At 38.2% G+C, this 14,870-nt stretch overlaps 1 protein-coding gene across 3 annotated transcripts in view; it reads right to left on the minus strand.

The window, feature by feature from the left end:
- WDR41 (WD repeat domain 41) overlaps positions 1–14,870 on the minus strand; it is a 50,131-nt gene that overhangs the window by 5,027 nt on the left and 30,234 nt on the right. For all 3 annotated transcript variants that reach the window (XR_006299082.1, XM_043592616.1, XM_043592605.1), the window contains exons 8-12: positions 11,587–11,697; positions 5,332–5,516; positions 2,761–2,882; positions 1,458–1,546; positions 496–629 (exon numbers count right to left, since the gene is read on the minus strand). Coding sequence is in view for 2 of the 3 variants with exons in the window: in XM_043592616.1 (XP_043448551.1) it covers positions 496–629; positions 1,458–1,546; positions 2,761–2,882; positions 5,332–5,516; positions 11,587–11,697 (641 nt within the window). In the remaining variant the exon portion in view is untranslated. The remainder of the gene's footprint in view (positions 1–495; positions 630–1,457; positions 1,547–2,760; positions 2,883–5,331; positions 5,517–11,586; positions 11,698–14,870) is intronic.

Below are 14,870 nucleotides of genomic sequence, written 5' to 3' on the forward strand. Positions count from 1 at the left end.
TAATGTATTTGGATTTCCCCAAGTTTGAACTGTATACATAATTCTCAACTAATATTTTCATATATGCACAACGCTAACCAAGCCCTGTGATTTATGAAGCTAACAATATATCCTTCAAAAGGAGGTAAAAACGGGGCTCTGTTCTTGAATTTGATTAAGACCCCCTGAATTCAATTCTGGAAGACTTTAACTCTACCTATAACCCCAACTGTCCATGCACCCTCTACTACTGTTAAACATAGGTATTCCACATTATTCACCTTGTCCCATTGTTGGCTGTCTCCATCTCACAAATAATGGTGATTAAGCCCATATTTAGAAGTAAAACATTCCTTGCTTACTCACATGGTATCTCTGTAAAGGGAGATCTTAACTGCACGTACTATAACCTATCCATGTTTAGATTCAGAAAAAAACGATACCAACTGAATGAAGAGCAGTGAGATGCAAAAGTGGGAATTCCCTAAACCTTTATATGCCTATTAAAAATAATACCTCCACAGATGAGGAGTGTCCAATCAAATCTCCAATAAGCTCCAATGAACACGGAGTGGCATTTTCCTGTTGCTTTTTAACAGGTTGGCTGGCTTGTTTGTTTACTCTTCCAAATCCCCACATGTTAAAAAAACCTAGAAAAGTAATCATTTCAGTCATTCCCAAAATTACTATGCTCTCTACTCAGAATAAAAGATCAGAAAAACAGAAAATTTAAATGTAAATATGTTCCTTCCTTTCATCTTAACTACAAGGTTTGTTGCTCATCTCTTTGATTGCCCCTCCTCACCCACTGGTGAAGGTGCATTCACATGACAAAATGCACTGGGAATAAAAGAGACCAGCAAAAGGCCTGAATGCCAGTGTCAAAAAAAACAAAACAAAAACCACACAACTCAGATCAACAAAGGGTAGATGAATAGCAACATATATGTCCAAATACAATACCCTATGACTTCAGATGACCAGAAGAAACTCCAGAGGTACTAGCATCGGATTTCCTATGCAAAGGATGCTAATGAACCAGGATTTTGTTTTTCAAACCCAATACCTGCAGGTCAAGAGCTCAGGAGATTATGATATAAACACAAAAGTGTATTTTTCCATAAATTGAGTTCGATGTTAATGCTTCCAGGCTGAAAGAACACTTTAATGTGATAACTGATGGTACAAATCCCATTTGTGTATCAAGCATTATGATAGACAATATAAAATGATTGAATACTTCAATGGGCCATTTGTTCAGATTACCAGAAAGAGTTTCCCCTTAAAACAGTAAAATACTAGTTGACTTGAATTGAAAATAAACAGGCAGTTCTACATTAAAGCAACATTAAGATGTGAATTTGAGATCCCAATTAGCATATGCTTCATGTAAACATGCCTATTTGGAGCACTGTATATTATTCCTGTGGTTGCACTTAACTGCCTTTCTTCTGTTTTTCATAGGAGAAAAGACACACCTGTTGGTACAGGTTCAGCTGCAAGCTGCTGTTTTTCTCTTAACTCCCAAATGCGTACACTGCCATCTTCCGAGCATGAGATTAACTGCCTGTCAGAAAAAAAATAAATAACTAACAAAAAGCAAGTGCATAACAAGGGCCTATGCTAAATTTGCAGTGAAAGAAATCAGCACCCTCAACTGCTTCTCTTCAGCTCTTGGCAGGAGTTGATAAAAATCACTATTTAACATGGCTTTACAATGCAAAGTAAAAGCACTCCTCAGGAAGGGCACATGTTATATTGTCCCACTGGCTTAAATGTGATAAATGTATCATCCCATTTTTAAAAATGTGGGGCGCCTGGGTGACTCAGTCGGTTGAGCGTCTGACTTCAGCTCAGGTCATGATTATCACAGCTTGTGAGTTCGAGCCCCACATCAGACCTTGTGCTGACAGTTCAGAGCCTGGAACCTGATTCTGTGTCTCCTCCTCTCTCTATGCCCCTCCCCTGCTTGTGCTCTGCCTCTGTCTCTCAAAAATAAATAAACGTAAAAAAATTTTTTTAAATGTATTCAGGAAAATTATGAATTAATTACACTTTCACAATATCCTGAACAGTCCCCTTCCCTCCTCTCACTGTATCTCTTCTCAGGGTGGCTCTCACTCTAAAAGTATCCTGCAGAGAAAATAGTATTCCCCTCCTACAAACTCAGAAGCCAAATTTACCCTTAGAGGAAAGCCCTTGCTTAGTAGCCCCACGTAACAAGGAGATGACCATTTCTTTCTGGCCATCAACAACTGCAACAATAAGGTGGGTTTATGGAAAATACAAGAAGAAAAATAAGCACATAGTGCCCAAAGTCTACTTCTTGTAAATTTTATAACACATTACTACAAACTCTTTTGTTAGAGACAGCCATGGGTATTCTCCATTTCTAAAAGAATCTAACAGGTCAAACCATGGAGCCAAATAACTTTGCCACTTCAGAAATTACCATGGTGGATCTGGGAAATGGGAATCTATTTCATTTGTTGTAGAATGGATGGGACGACAGGAAGAAAGAGGAGACACAGGATCTGAAGCAAGTTCCAGGCTCCGAGCCGTCAGCATAGAGCCCGACACCGGGCTCGAATTCACAAATCGCAAGATCACGACCTGAGCTGAAGTCAGACGCTCAACCGACTGAGCCACCGAGGCACCCCTGTAAATAACCTTTTTAAATAATACTAACATGATCTTTGTCAAAGTTAGGGTGGTATTTTTTCATTAAACTACAGTTGGCAGACTACAGCTCATGGGCTACTCTGGCCCACCTTCTAGTACCTGTTTGGAAGTTTGGCAATGTGCAGGACACTGGAGTCATGGGCAGTTTTCTGGCAAGCAATCACACGCTTCATTTGAAGGTTATACACATATAAACCCCTTCCAACGGCAGCAAATACATTCTGGTCAGGAGAAAAGTTCAGAAATGGACATAAAATTAATCCTTACCACTACGTAGTACAACAGATTTCCAGTCCTGCTATGACATCAGAAGGCCACTATTACCTTCCGTATTCAATAGGGAACTTCCAAAGAAGTTCTGTATGACAGCTAGAAAGAGGAACTCTGGCTGGCAGACTGGCGGTACAGTGGGAGCTGCTGAGGCACAACCTGGATTTTCATTCACCTAACACTATACCCTTAAGAATGCAAGAGACCTACAAATGCAAGGACACAAAAAAGCCTATGCTACAGTGGCACTATCATCTTAAGATCCTCCGAAGAATTCACAAAAAACATTTTTTCCAAATGTATTATTGGAAAACAACTTTAATCTTTTGAAGGTACTTTTACCAATATTTTTCTTCTTATAGCCTAACAACATCTCATTTTCCAGAGAAACAAGTTAAAATTTTAGAAGATTAAAGCGACACACTAAGTTCAGGCATGGAGCTGATACTAGAATCAAGGTCATGTTACTCCAGTCCCTTGCTCTTGACTCACACCACACTACCTAGCTTCTGAAATTATTTTGCACATCACTAGACTTTTGGTAGCACTTGCCTGGGAATCCTTTTCTTATGCAATAGGTACCCCAGTGAGGCAGACCTTTAAAAAATCCCTCAAGATCTAGCCTCCCTGTTTTTACCAAAAAAATTCTCTTGAGGAATTCTTCTCTTCTCTTACATTGAGGCCTACAAACCCAACTCAGACTCACAGTATCTAGACCATAGCATGCCCTCAAGGCTTACCAGAGTTTAAATGTGGAAAGATCCCCCTTGATCCTCTGGATCAGTACTCTGCACTTAGCGCAAAGTGAGGGCAAGTGTCAGGAGCATTAATGAAAACTGGTCAACGTGCTAAAATCTAGAGCCCTATGGGTAGCAATTCAAATGCAAAGAAACCCCAAAAACTAGTTCTACATATCAGGAAATCTGTGCAGTTTAAGTGACGTACCAAAGAGCACAAAGGAAATTATAAACACAGCTGGAGAATTAATGAACTCTTGGGCAGCTATTACTCATCAGTCACTCTACCAATCACCTATAATCAATAATTAATGTCCCCTTATAGAAAAAACAAACCCCTATAAAAGAAGAAATACTAGGGAAAACAGTAATGCTTTATCAAGCATTTATAGCAATTAATACACCTCAGTCAAAATTTGTGAGAAGAAAAAATACAAAATGAAAACACTTTAAATACTAATTTTTACAAGCAAAAAAGGTACCAAATAAAAAACATAATTTTTAGGGCCATAACTCTTATTTAATCCAACCAAAGATTTCAACAGAGTTTTTAAATCTATAGACATGTAATCACTTCTTTGCCTCACAGGAGCTAAGATTAAAATGCTTTTTTAATGGAAGTTCTGCAATCTATGAAAAATTATCAGAACATTAAAAAAATTTTTTTAACGTTTACTTATTTTTGAGAGACAGCTCAAAAAAAAAAAAAAAAGACAGCTTTACTTATTGTGAGAGAGGGAAGGGTAGAGAGACAGGGAGACACAGAATCCAAAGTAGGCTCCTGGCTCTGAGCTGTCAGCACAGTGCCCGAAGCAGCCTAAACACAGGGCTCGAACTCACCAACCTTGAGATCATGACCTGGGCTGAAGTTGGACGCTTAATCAACTAAGCCACCCAGGCACCCTGAAAAATATCAGAACATTTTAAAGCACAACTTGAATACGGGGAATGATACCTTTTTATATCCATCATGAAATTAAGTTTAAAAATTTCTGCTCAGCACTCTCAACAATAGCCAAATTAAAAGAGCCTAAATGTCCATCAACTGACGAATGGATGAAGAAATTGTGGTTTATATACACAATGGAGTACTACGTGGCAATGAGAAAGAATGAAATCTGGCCTTTTGTAGCAACATGGATGGAACTGGAGAGTGTGATGCTAAGTGAAATAAGCCATACAGAGGAAGACAGATACCATATGTTTTCACTCTTATGTGGATCCTGAGAAACTTAACAGGAACCCATGGAGGAGGGGAAGGAAAAAAAAAAAAAAGAGGTTAGAGTGGGAGAGAGCCAAAGCATAAGAGACTCTTAAAAACTGAGAACAAACTGAGGTTGATGGGGGGTGGGAGGGGTGGAGGGTGGGTGATGGGTATTGAGGAGGGCACCTTTTGGGATGAGCACTGGGTGTTGTATGGAAACCAATTTGACAATAAATTTCATATATTGAAAAAAAAGTTTTTAAATAAAAATAAAAATTTCTGCTCAGGTCATTATCTTACAGTTCATGAGTTCAATCCCCACATCAGGCTCTGCTCTGACAGCACAGAGCCTGCTTGAGATTCTCTCTCTCCCTCTCTCAAAAATACATAAACTTAAAAAAAAAATTAGACACTGGGTGTATTAAAAAAGACAAGTTTACAGATTTTTTTTTTCTTTACCTCTTCATCCCATGTGAAGTGATGAATAGAAATGTCATTAGGTTTTTGACAGAGTTTTATTTCTTGTTGGGTGTCCAGCTGTGGAGATGGGTCCCAGAAGTTGCATTCACGGGCCTGCACTGTCCAGTCCAGAATATTCCAGATGATCATTTCTCCAACATGGGAGCCAGTTACAAAACTCAAATCTAGGCAGAGTTCATATTTGTCTCTTTAGTGATCATTTTACATACGCCAAAGGTAAAAAAGAAATAGACTGCCAGGTAGTAATGCTCTATAAAACCACAGCATTTAGAATAGTGAGGTACCTAGATAAGCCAAACAAAAAGATCAATATAACAACATAGCAAGACCAGAAACAGACTCAAGTTTACTTATTTAGTATGTCATAACAGCATTTCAATTCAGTGAGGGAAGAAATGCCTCACACTGGAATATTTGGTTAACTATTTGGGCAACAGAAATAAAAGAACCTTATCTTGGATCATATACTATTTAGAAGACGGACCCAGAGCACCTGGGTGGCTCAGTAAGTTAAGCGTCCGACTTCGGCTCAGGTCTTGATCCCTTGGTTCATGAGTTTGAGCCCTGCATTGGGCTCTGTGCTGACAGCTTAGAGCCTGGAGCCTGCTTTAGATTCTGCGTCTTGCTCTCTCTGACCCTCCCCTGATTGCACTCTATCTGTCTCTCTCAAAAATAAATAATAAACGTTAAAAGAAGGGAGGGGAAGGGGAGGGAACAGACCCTTCTCCTATGTTTCTCTTTTACTATCACACTACTACCATATAACACTTGTGACACCAGATGTGGGGGGGGGGGGTTCCCCACACCAAGCAATTGTGACACCAGCTGAGTGTCCTACAATTTAACTCCTTTCTGACACTCTACCTGGAGGAAGCATCAGATCCCCCAGGTTAAGGGCTCAGTCCCACAAGATTCCCTCTACTTCAGATGCCAACTGCAAGTCCAGGTTGTTGCCTGTGCTTCTAACCAATCAGCTATAAATCAGAAGCTCTCATACCCTCTCCTTGGGTTCAGTTAATTTGCTAGAGAAGCTCACAGATCTCAGGAAAAGAGTTTACTGTTTACCAGTTTATTATAAAATATGATAAAAGACAAAGATGAACACCCAGATGAAGGAGATGTGTAGGACAGGGTGTGTGGGAAGGCTGTGGAGCTTCCATGCCCTCTCCAACCATGCCACTTTCCCAGCACCTCTACATGCTGGGCAATTAGGAAGCTCTCCAAACCCCATACTGTTGGGATTTTTATGGAGGCTTCATCATGTAAGCATGATCAATTATTCCATTTCCAGCCCCTCTGTGGAAAAGGAGGGGTAGGCTAAAACTTCCAAGTTTCTAGTCATGGCTGGTCTTTCTGGTGACCAGCCCCCATCTAGAAGCCCACCAAGAAACAAAGGTCTCATTAGAACAAAAGTCACTACTATCACTCAGAAAATGCCAAGAAATATTGATCAGCAAATATTAGACCAAATATTAGAACAAAAGATGCTCCCTGAACTCTTATCACTTAGGAAATTACAATGGTTTTAGGAGCTCTGTGCCAAGAACTGGGGGCAGAGAGCAATATATATTTTTTCCGTTATTTTACATAGGCCAAAGTAAGTTTCAAATACATTAAAACATTAAAAGTACTTAAAGGATTGAAAAAATAAAGGTAAATGCTTTTATAAATATGGAGTGCTAAAAAGCTCTAAAGGAGGCAGGGTGGGGAAAGAATGATACATATGTAAATATCTGCTTAGTGAAAACAATCATATTTAAATGACAAAAGGCTGGGAAAAATTTGCAACTCAAGTATCAAAATGGGTTTATTATACTTGATAAATAAGGAGTTCCTGGAAACCAAATTTTGATAAATACTCCATCACAGAAAGTGGACAAAAGACCTGAACAGACAAAATAAGAAATACAAATGGTCAGTAAACATGTGCAAAGATGTTCAAGTGCCTTAATAATCAAAAAAATCTAAAAGCAGTAAGAGGGGCACCTGGGTGGCTCAGTCAAGCGACCAACTTTGGCTTTGGTCATGATCTCACAGTTTCTGAGTTTGAGTCCCGCATCTGGCTCTGTGCACTGACAGCACAGAGCCTGCTTCAGATCCTCTGTCTCCTCCTCTCTGTCTGCCCCTCCCCAGCTTGCATGTGCAATCTTTATCTCTCAAAAATAAACATTAAAAAATAATAATAAAGCAGTAAGATACTACTCAATGACTTGAAAACTGGGAAAGATGAAAAAATAGCAAAGTCCCCAATGCTGGCAAAAGCATAAAATCAACATACTTCCGTACTAATGTCCTAGTATAAATTGGTACAATCCTTTCAAATGTGGTGATATGCATCAAAACCTTTAAAAAAAATGTAAACCCACTGATCCAACAATTCCACTTTTAGAAATTTATCCTGAGGAAAGCACATAAAAGACAAATGTAACAAGGCTATTATACGTAATATTAACAATGTGAATTGGGAACTGAATAAATAAGACTCCTATAAAATTAAACAGTAACTGTTATTAAAAATTGAGTTGTAGGGGTGTCTGGGTAGCTCAGTTAAAAGTCCAACTTCGATTCAGGTCATGATCTCATGGTTTGTGGGTTCAAGCCCTTGAGTCGGGCTCTGTGCTGACAGTGTGGAGCCTGCTTGGGATTCACTCTCCCTCTCTCTCTACCCCTCTGTCACTTGCATTCTCTTTCTCTCTCTCAAAATAAATAAATAAACTTAAAAAAATTTTAGTTGTAAAAGTATGTTTATACTGCTACGGAAATATATTCATGACATACAGTTACAAAACAGCAAGCCATATGGATATACACATACATATTCTCAGAAAAACACCTAGAAGTATATGGACCAGTGCTTAATACTGTCGTGTGGGATTATTTTCCTTTTTACAGACTTTATGTTTCTCACTCTTTTCTCATTGCTCTACCATGACTAGATATTACTTCTACAATAACAAGTTTTTATTACCTTAAACGAAAATAAAATTAGTGGGCCAACTAAGACACTTTGTAAATTACATAATTAATAGAAAATGTACTACTGCTGACACTAAAAACTATCTTAAATAAATGTAATTTATTTTAATCCTTACATATTTAGGTAAGGTAGAAGAGAACAATACAAGGTGAGTCTAAAAACCCAAGTTCTAAATGTGGCTCTGTTACTAGCCATCTAGTCCTCAAAAAGTCATTTAACCTCTCTGTATCTTGGATTTCTCATGCACTAGATGAAAAAGCCAATAATAAATGTGTATGAATTTAAAAAAGACATCAAACATTATCTTTGAGTCTCTGGCATTATTCTGAGCTCCTAGTATTATTCCAAATAAATGGTATTAAAACCTCCAGTATTTCTAATTTAGGAATACAAAGATGAGTTATGATTTAATGATTCCATTTACCAAATAAGCCAGGACAGAAATATCTAATAATTAGATGAACAATCTCTTAGAAATAAAAAATTACCAGCAGTCATACATGTAAACTTTATTTTGTCTTGGTTCCAAGACCAAGTTCTATAGTTTATTAACGGACTACTAATAATGGGACAGTTAAAGCTGTACTATTTCCATGACCTTCTTTTCCATCCCTTTCCCTCCTCTTTCCAATTTCATTCAAACTACATAAGAAACAGAGACATTAAGGAGTGAAGATTCTTGACACTAACTCTGCATGCCATCATAACAGAGTCAACTGAACTTGAGACCACACGGCTGTCCGCTCTAACTTAATCTGCCCGAGTGTCTGTGATTCATCTATGCAACAGAAACAAGATATTTGTGCCCAGCTGGAATTTTTCACTTAAAACAAAATACTGGCATTCAGCTACGTCAGTGTAGTTTATCACTATAAATTTATCACTATATATTCTCAAACAGGTCACTCAGAATGTTTCACACAAAACAAGCTCAATGATATACAGGGATGGATTTTCATCCTATGTTAGTATCAAAAGTCACTTAGTATAGGGGCACCTGGGTGGCTCAGTCACTAAGCGTCTGACTGCAGCTCAGATCATGATCTCATGGTTTGTGGGTTTGAGCCCCGCATCAGGGTCTGTGCTGACAGCTTAGTCTGGAGCCTGCTTTGGATTCTGTGTCTCCCTCTTCTCTGCCCCTCCCCCCACACACACACTCTGTGTCTCTCAAAAAAAAAAAAAAAAGTCACTTAGTAGGAACTCCCATTCTTATATCTGTCTACCTTCGCTCACAAGTACTAATAATTTGTGATTACCATACCATGCTGTCAACACAAGAAAAGGAATAAAATGGAGGAGCACCAGAGCCTTTTGCCAGAAAATATAAACTAGGTTATCTTGTATGTCTGTGTTAGAAAACCTTCTGCTGAGGCATTCAGATCTCTTTTTCATTCATTATCAGATTCTCTGTTATTCATTATTCACATCTATGGGAATTCTGTCCTACCATTCTAAGGTTGCCTGTGGCCACCTCCATGAAAATGCACTTCTCCTATGAAATACAAACCCAGAACTAGCCACATCTTCCAATGGTAATTGGTAGTAAAAGAAACAGGGCTGAGAGTGGAGCTGGGAACTGTACAACATAATAATTTCAGGATCACTGATATCTTCAGGACAGCAAACCTACCTATGTACAAAATAGAGACTGTCACAATATCATTTTCAAATTTTAACAGACTACTCGACCATATAGGATTCCTCAAAATGCTTATAGCTTATTTATTATCTGTAATGTAATTTTATAGTCAGGGAGTTAATAAAGTAAAAACTACTATGGGTTTCCTGTAATTTTCATTAACAATATTTTTGCTTTAGATTTCCATTTTCTTTCCCTTAAGAAGTTGGCAAAGAAATATTTTCTGGTTCAACTGTTACAAGCTAAGCTTCTTTGCATATTGCACAGCAGAAGGGCCATGAAGCTAAGACCTGTTCAGTAATATCCTATCACCTTCAATAAGGAACCGTGCTGGATCAATGACACCAATGTTTTACCACTAAAACAGAACAAGTAGGCATGACCAGTGTAATGGGCAAGGACAATGCGTGCTTTTCTTAGCAGCTCCAGGGCCCTGGAGTTTAAGACTCTGTGTCAGAGGGTCTCCCAAACAAGAACTTGTCTTCTGTGCTGCCATCCATGGCTAGAAGAAAAGAGAACCCCCAGAGAAAAATCAAAGGGTGTTCCCAACATGTTAACTTCTATCACCACAGACAATCTGGTCCTTAGAAAGACTTGCAGTAAGTAAGCCTTGTGTAAGAAGATGGCTATTAGGCAAGAGCCTTTTGGAGCTGGGAAGGACATTCACACATGTATCTGAGCATGTGATTAAATGGCATAAAAATGGAGAATACATTTGGTGCTATCTGTGCCCCTCTTTCCTTTTGCCTCAAGGTTATACAAAGTATTCTTCAAAAAGAGCCAACCCAGGTCTCAGGTCTGGGAGTGCAGTCCAGTCCTCCCACTACATTACATTCATGGCATCCTCACAAAACTCTTAGGGTTTCCTTCAGATTATCAAACTGAAGCCACCAAGGACTCTTCTTGTGTGACCCCGGAATACCAATTAATCAGCAGAGTTCTGATGATACAAGGCATCATTTTACTTCAAAGTGAGCCAACCAAATCCCAGGACTGGTAGTGTCTGATCCTATTCTGCCATCTGATGACAGATTCCAGGAGACATGATTAAAATCACTGTGAAGCCAAATAAGATGTCTGGCAAGTCAAAACATACAACCATGAGGATGGGCAGATATGACCCAATTTTTGCAGACCTTTACTTTATCTTGGTGTTATTCTCTGGAAGTCTTCAATCATGATTGCAATCCACTTGAATTCTGCTCCTTCTGATCTAAATGTATAACTTGCTACGTAGTATTATACTGTGTGGTCTACAAAAGAGGAACTGGCCAGAACCATCTGCCAAAAATGCTGAAATGCTACTAGGCATTAGTATTTATAGCCTATGACAGTCATCTCACAGCTATCACACAACACCTGACATAATTATGCTCCTCCCATCATCTTTTTTCTCTGCCCCACTCTATTCTTCTTGGACCTATATCTTAGACCTATCTATAAAACTTGATCAATTCTAGTGGAATAAACCCCACAGTATATTAGACTGCTGACCTGTACTAGTCTAAAGCATTATTTTAATGATGGTAATTACAGAACTCTAGAACAAAATAAGACCAAAGTTCTGTCAACAAGTGCAAAATTTTACATAATATAAACAAATACACAGTAAGCTTACCATTGACATTAACCAAGGAGAGAATATTATCCTGGTGATCAAGGAGGCGCTTAATTTCAAGAATATCCCATTCCAGTGATTCTCCTGTTGGTGTTACCAACCTGAAAATTACTAAATGAAAATACAGATATGATTTTATTAAAATGGTCAAAGAAGATGGAATTCTATTTCTGGTGGGAAAAAAAAGCTAGTATTTCATTAAGTGAGAAAGATCTAAAATACTGAAAAACCCAACTCCAAATAAGAAAGCCTTATTCAGGGGCGCCTGGGTGGCGCAGTCGGTTAAGCGTCCGACTTCAGCCAGGTCACGATCTCGCGGTCCGTGAGTTCGAGCCCCGCGTCAGGCTCTGGGCTGATGGCTCAGAGCCTGGAGCCTGTTTCCGATTCTGTGTCTCCCTCTCTCTCTGCCCCTCCCCCGTTCATGCTCTGTCTCTCTCTGTCCCAAAAATAAACGTTGAAAAAAAAAAAATTAAAAAAAAAAAAAAAAGAAAGCCTTATTCATACCACAGTATTTCTTTCAAATGCTTGAGATGTTTGAGATGATCTACTAAAATCCCAAATAAGTGTGTCTTTACAAGTGTTCTTTTATTAAAACTCTTCTAAACCCATTACCAACCAGAAATCCCCATCTTCTCTGGGGCTTCAAGGTATATCTGGCTAACCCGCCTCCCTCTCTCCCTGGTCAGTGACTGGTCCACATTCCAGAGTCATCTCCATCATCATCATTCTCTACTCATGTTCTCAGGTCAGTATGCACTGCTACAAAATAAGCTACAAATTCACGTTTAACTTCAACTCAGTAAAGACGTGAGAAGCTATTTTTTTTAACTTTTCCTTATATTAGGTGTAAACTATTAAATTATATGTTCTCTGAGAACATGCCTTATAATTTTTCTATGTCAATATTCAATGTGTTGCTTTAATATACTTTTGACTATGAGAGATGTTCAATGTGTTGCTTTACTCATTGTCTGACATTAACAAATAGTTTTATTTAAACTTGTATAAATCCTAACTTTAATCAATACAGAAAACCAAAAATCAAATCAACAGGAGTGATTCTATCAACATTTACTAAATATCTTTTATGTTCCAGCAACTTAGATATTAAATGTGAATAAGGCCCAATCACTGCCCTGAAATACATTCTAGAGTGGGAATGAGACTTATAAACAAGCTTATAATCAATGCATTAAGGGCTAGAAATAAGCCAATGTACCAAGTACTATGGATGCTCACAGATTAGGATCACTAATATCTGAGAAGTGGGAAGGTCTCAGAAGTCAGATCCTTTCCAGGTGGTGGCTAATTACTAAAGTCTCTCTTTTTATTTTTTTACATTCCTCTCTGGAAAATGGGTCATACCACATTCCTTTGTATCTCTCTGGATAATATTTTACCAACTGATGAATCTCTAGAAAAAGTTATTTCATCCTGACAGCCGTTCACATTCAAACTGTGGCTGGCAAAAGAAGGTCTTTCATTAAATAAAAGAACTCTTCCTGATACCTGTCCAACTTGTGTAAAAATTCTACTTATAGTTGGAATACTACTAAATGATCTTGAGATTGGGAATGTGGAATAATGGGCAATGTATTATTTAATCAAACTAACAAAAAGTAACCTCAGATACGGACAAAAAAACCTTACAAAGGAGGCTTCCACAAAGAACTACCAAGTACTGGAGATAATGTGAAACTGTTCAGTGAATCCATAAATATGGCCCCTACAGACAAGTATTCATAGGGTCACCTATGTAGTAACTTCAAGGAAATAAAACAAATATAAATTAGATCCTAAGACAAAAGAGAAGGAATAGTGAATTCTAAAAAAGGGTTAAGAACAAAAGCCTGGTTTTCTGAACCAAGATGAGATGTCAGACCTGACAGCCTTGCTGATTAGCCTCACAGTTACATGAGTACTCACAAGCTGTATTTCCTGGTGAAAGTAGCCCGGCCTCACATAGAAAAAGAGAAATTAGTATGGAACATTTCAAACCAAGGAAATGGGCACAAGCTTGGTCTTGGAAATAGAAAAGACACTCTATTTACGAGAATGAAATGTATTTTTATGTAAGAAAAAATGGCACTAGGGGCGCCTGGGTGGCGCAGTCGGTTAAGCGTCCGACTTCAGCCAGGTCACGATCTCGCGGTCCGTGAGTTCGAGCCCCGCGTCAGGCTCTGGGCTGATGGCTCAGAGCCTGGAGCCTGTTTCCGATTCTGTGTCTCCCTCTCTCTCTGCCCCTCCCCCGTTCATGCTCTGTCTCTCTCTGTCCCAAAAATAAATAAACGTTGAAAAAAAAAATTAAAAAAAAAAAAAATGGCACTATATTTTATAATGAAACTAATAAAATGCAAAACCTTGTTTTTAAGAATACATATTTTTTACAAATTATTTTCTGAATATAACCAATTCTCATTTCTTCCTTTTTTTACATGATATTCTAACTTCTGATGAGGCATTAGTAATACTTTTATTACCACATAAATGAATTGACTCAATTATTCATTCATTCAATAAAAATCTCCCATCTTTTAACAGAAAGGTGAATAAAAAGCTTTAGTTGTCAAGGAGCTCACATTCTGCAAGGGAAGGGCAAGGAAAGAACAAAAAGCAAAGAGAAGTTTTTTTTTTTTTTTTTAAGTAGTAAGTGAAATGACACATAAGAGATTATGAGAACACAGAAGAAAAACTTCTAGGAGCAGAGAGGATAGGTAAGCAAGCCTTCAGCCTCAAAAAATGTCATTCTGGAGCTCCTAAAGAGTAAGTAGGAATTAGCAACATCAAAGAGGACAATGAGTAGGGGGCAAAGACCTGATACAGAGTGACTAGAGAAATGAAGGCAAAGAGGTGAGAAACACCTCAGGTGGGAGAACCCAGGGCAATTCAGTTTTGACAAACATGTGATACAGGACTCAGAGGAGAGAGGAGGAAGAGAACAAAGAACTGGATGTGATCTGCTGAAAAGTCTAGGCTTTATCTTACTGGTGGTCTTATATTGGTCCCCCGGAGCAAAGATTTCATTCATGTAAGGCAAAAATGGGAAAAAATAAGGGCCACATACATTTTGTACAAAAATAAATTCAGTTTAAAGTCCTATTCTTTGCTAAGATCACATTTTTCATACTTTTTTATTAAGTAATTTTTACAAAATGATGATGGTAAATGATAGCTTTTTTTTGTATTTAATGATTTTACTAAGTAAAATACTAATTTGGCAACTCTCAGTTGATCTCCAACAAGATGAACTATCATACGAGTCAGAAATTTGAGAGTCTAGAAAT

This window comes from Prionailurus bengalensis, chromosome A1 (genome assembly GCF_016509475.1).
Source record: "Prionailurus bengalensis isolate Pbe53 chromosome A1, Fcat_Pben_1.1_paternal_pri, whole genome shotgun sequence".
Taxonomy (NCBI): domain Eukaryota; kingdom Metazoa; phylum Chordata; class Mammalia; order Carnivora; family Felidae; genus Prionailurus; species Prionailurus bengalensis.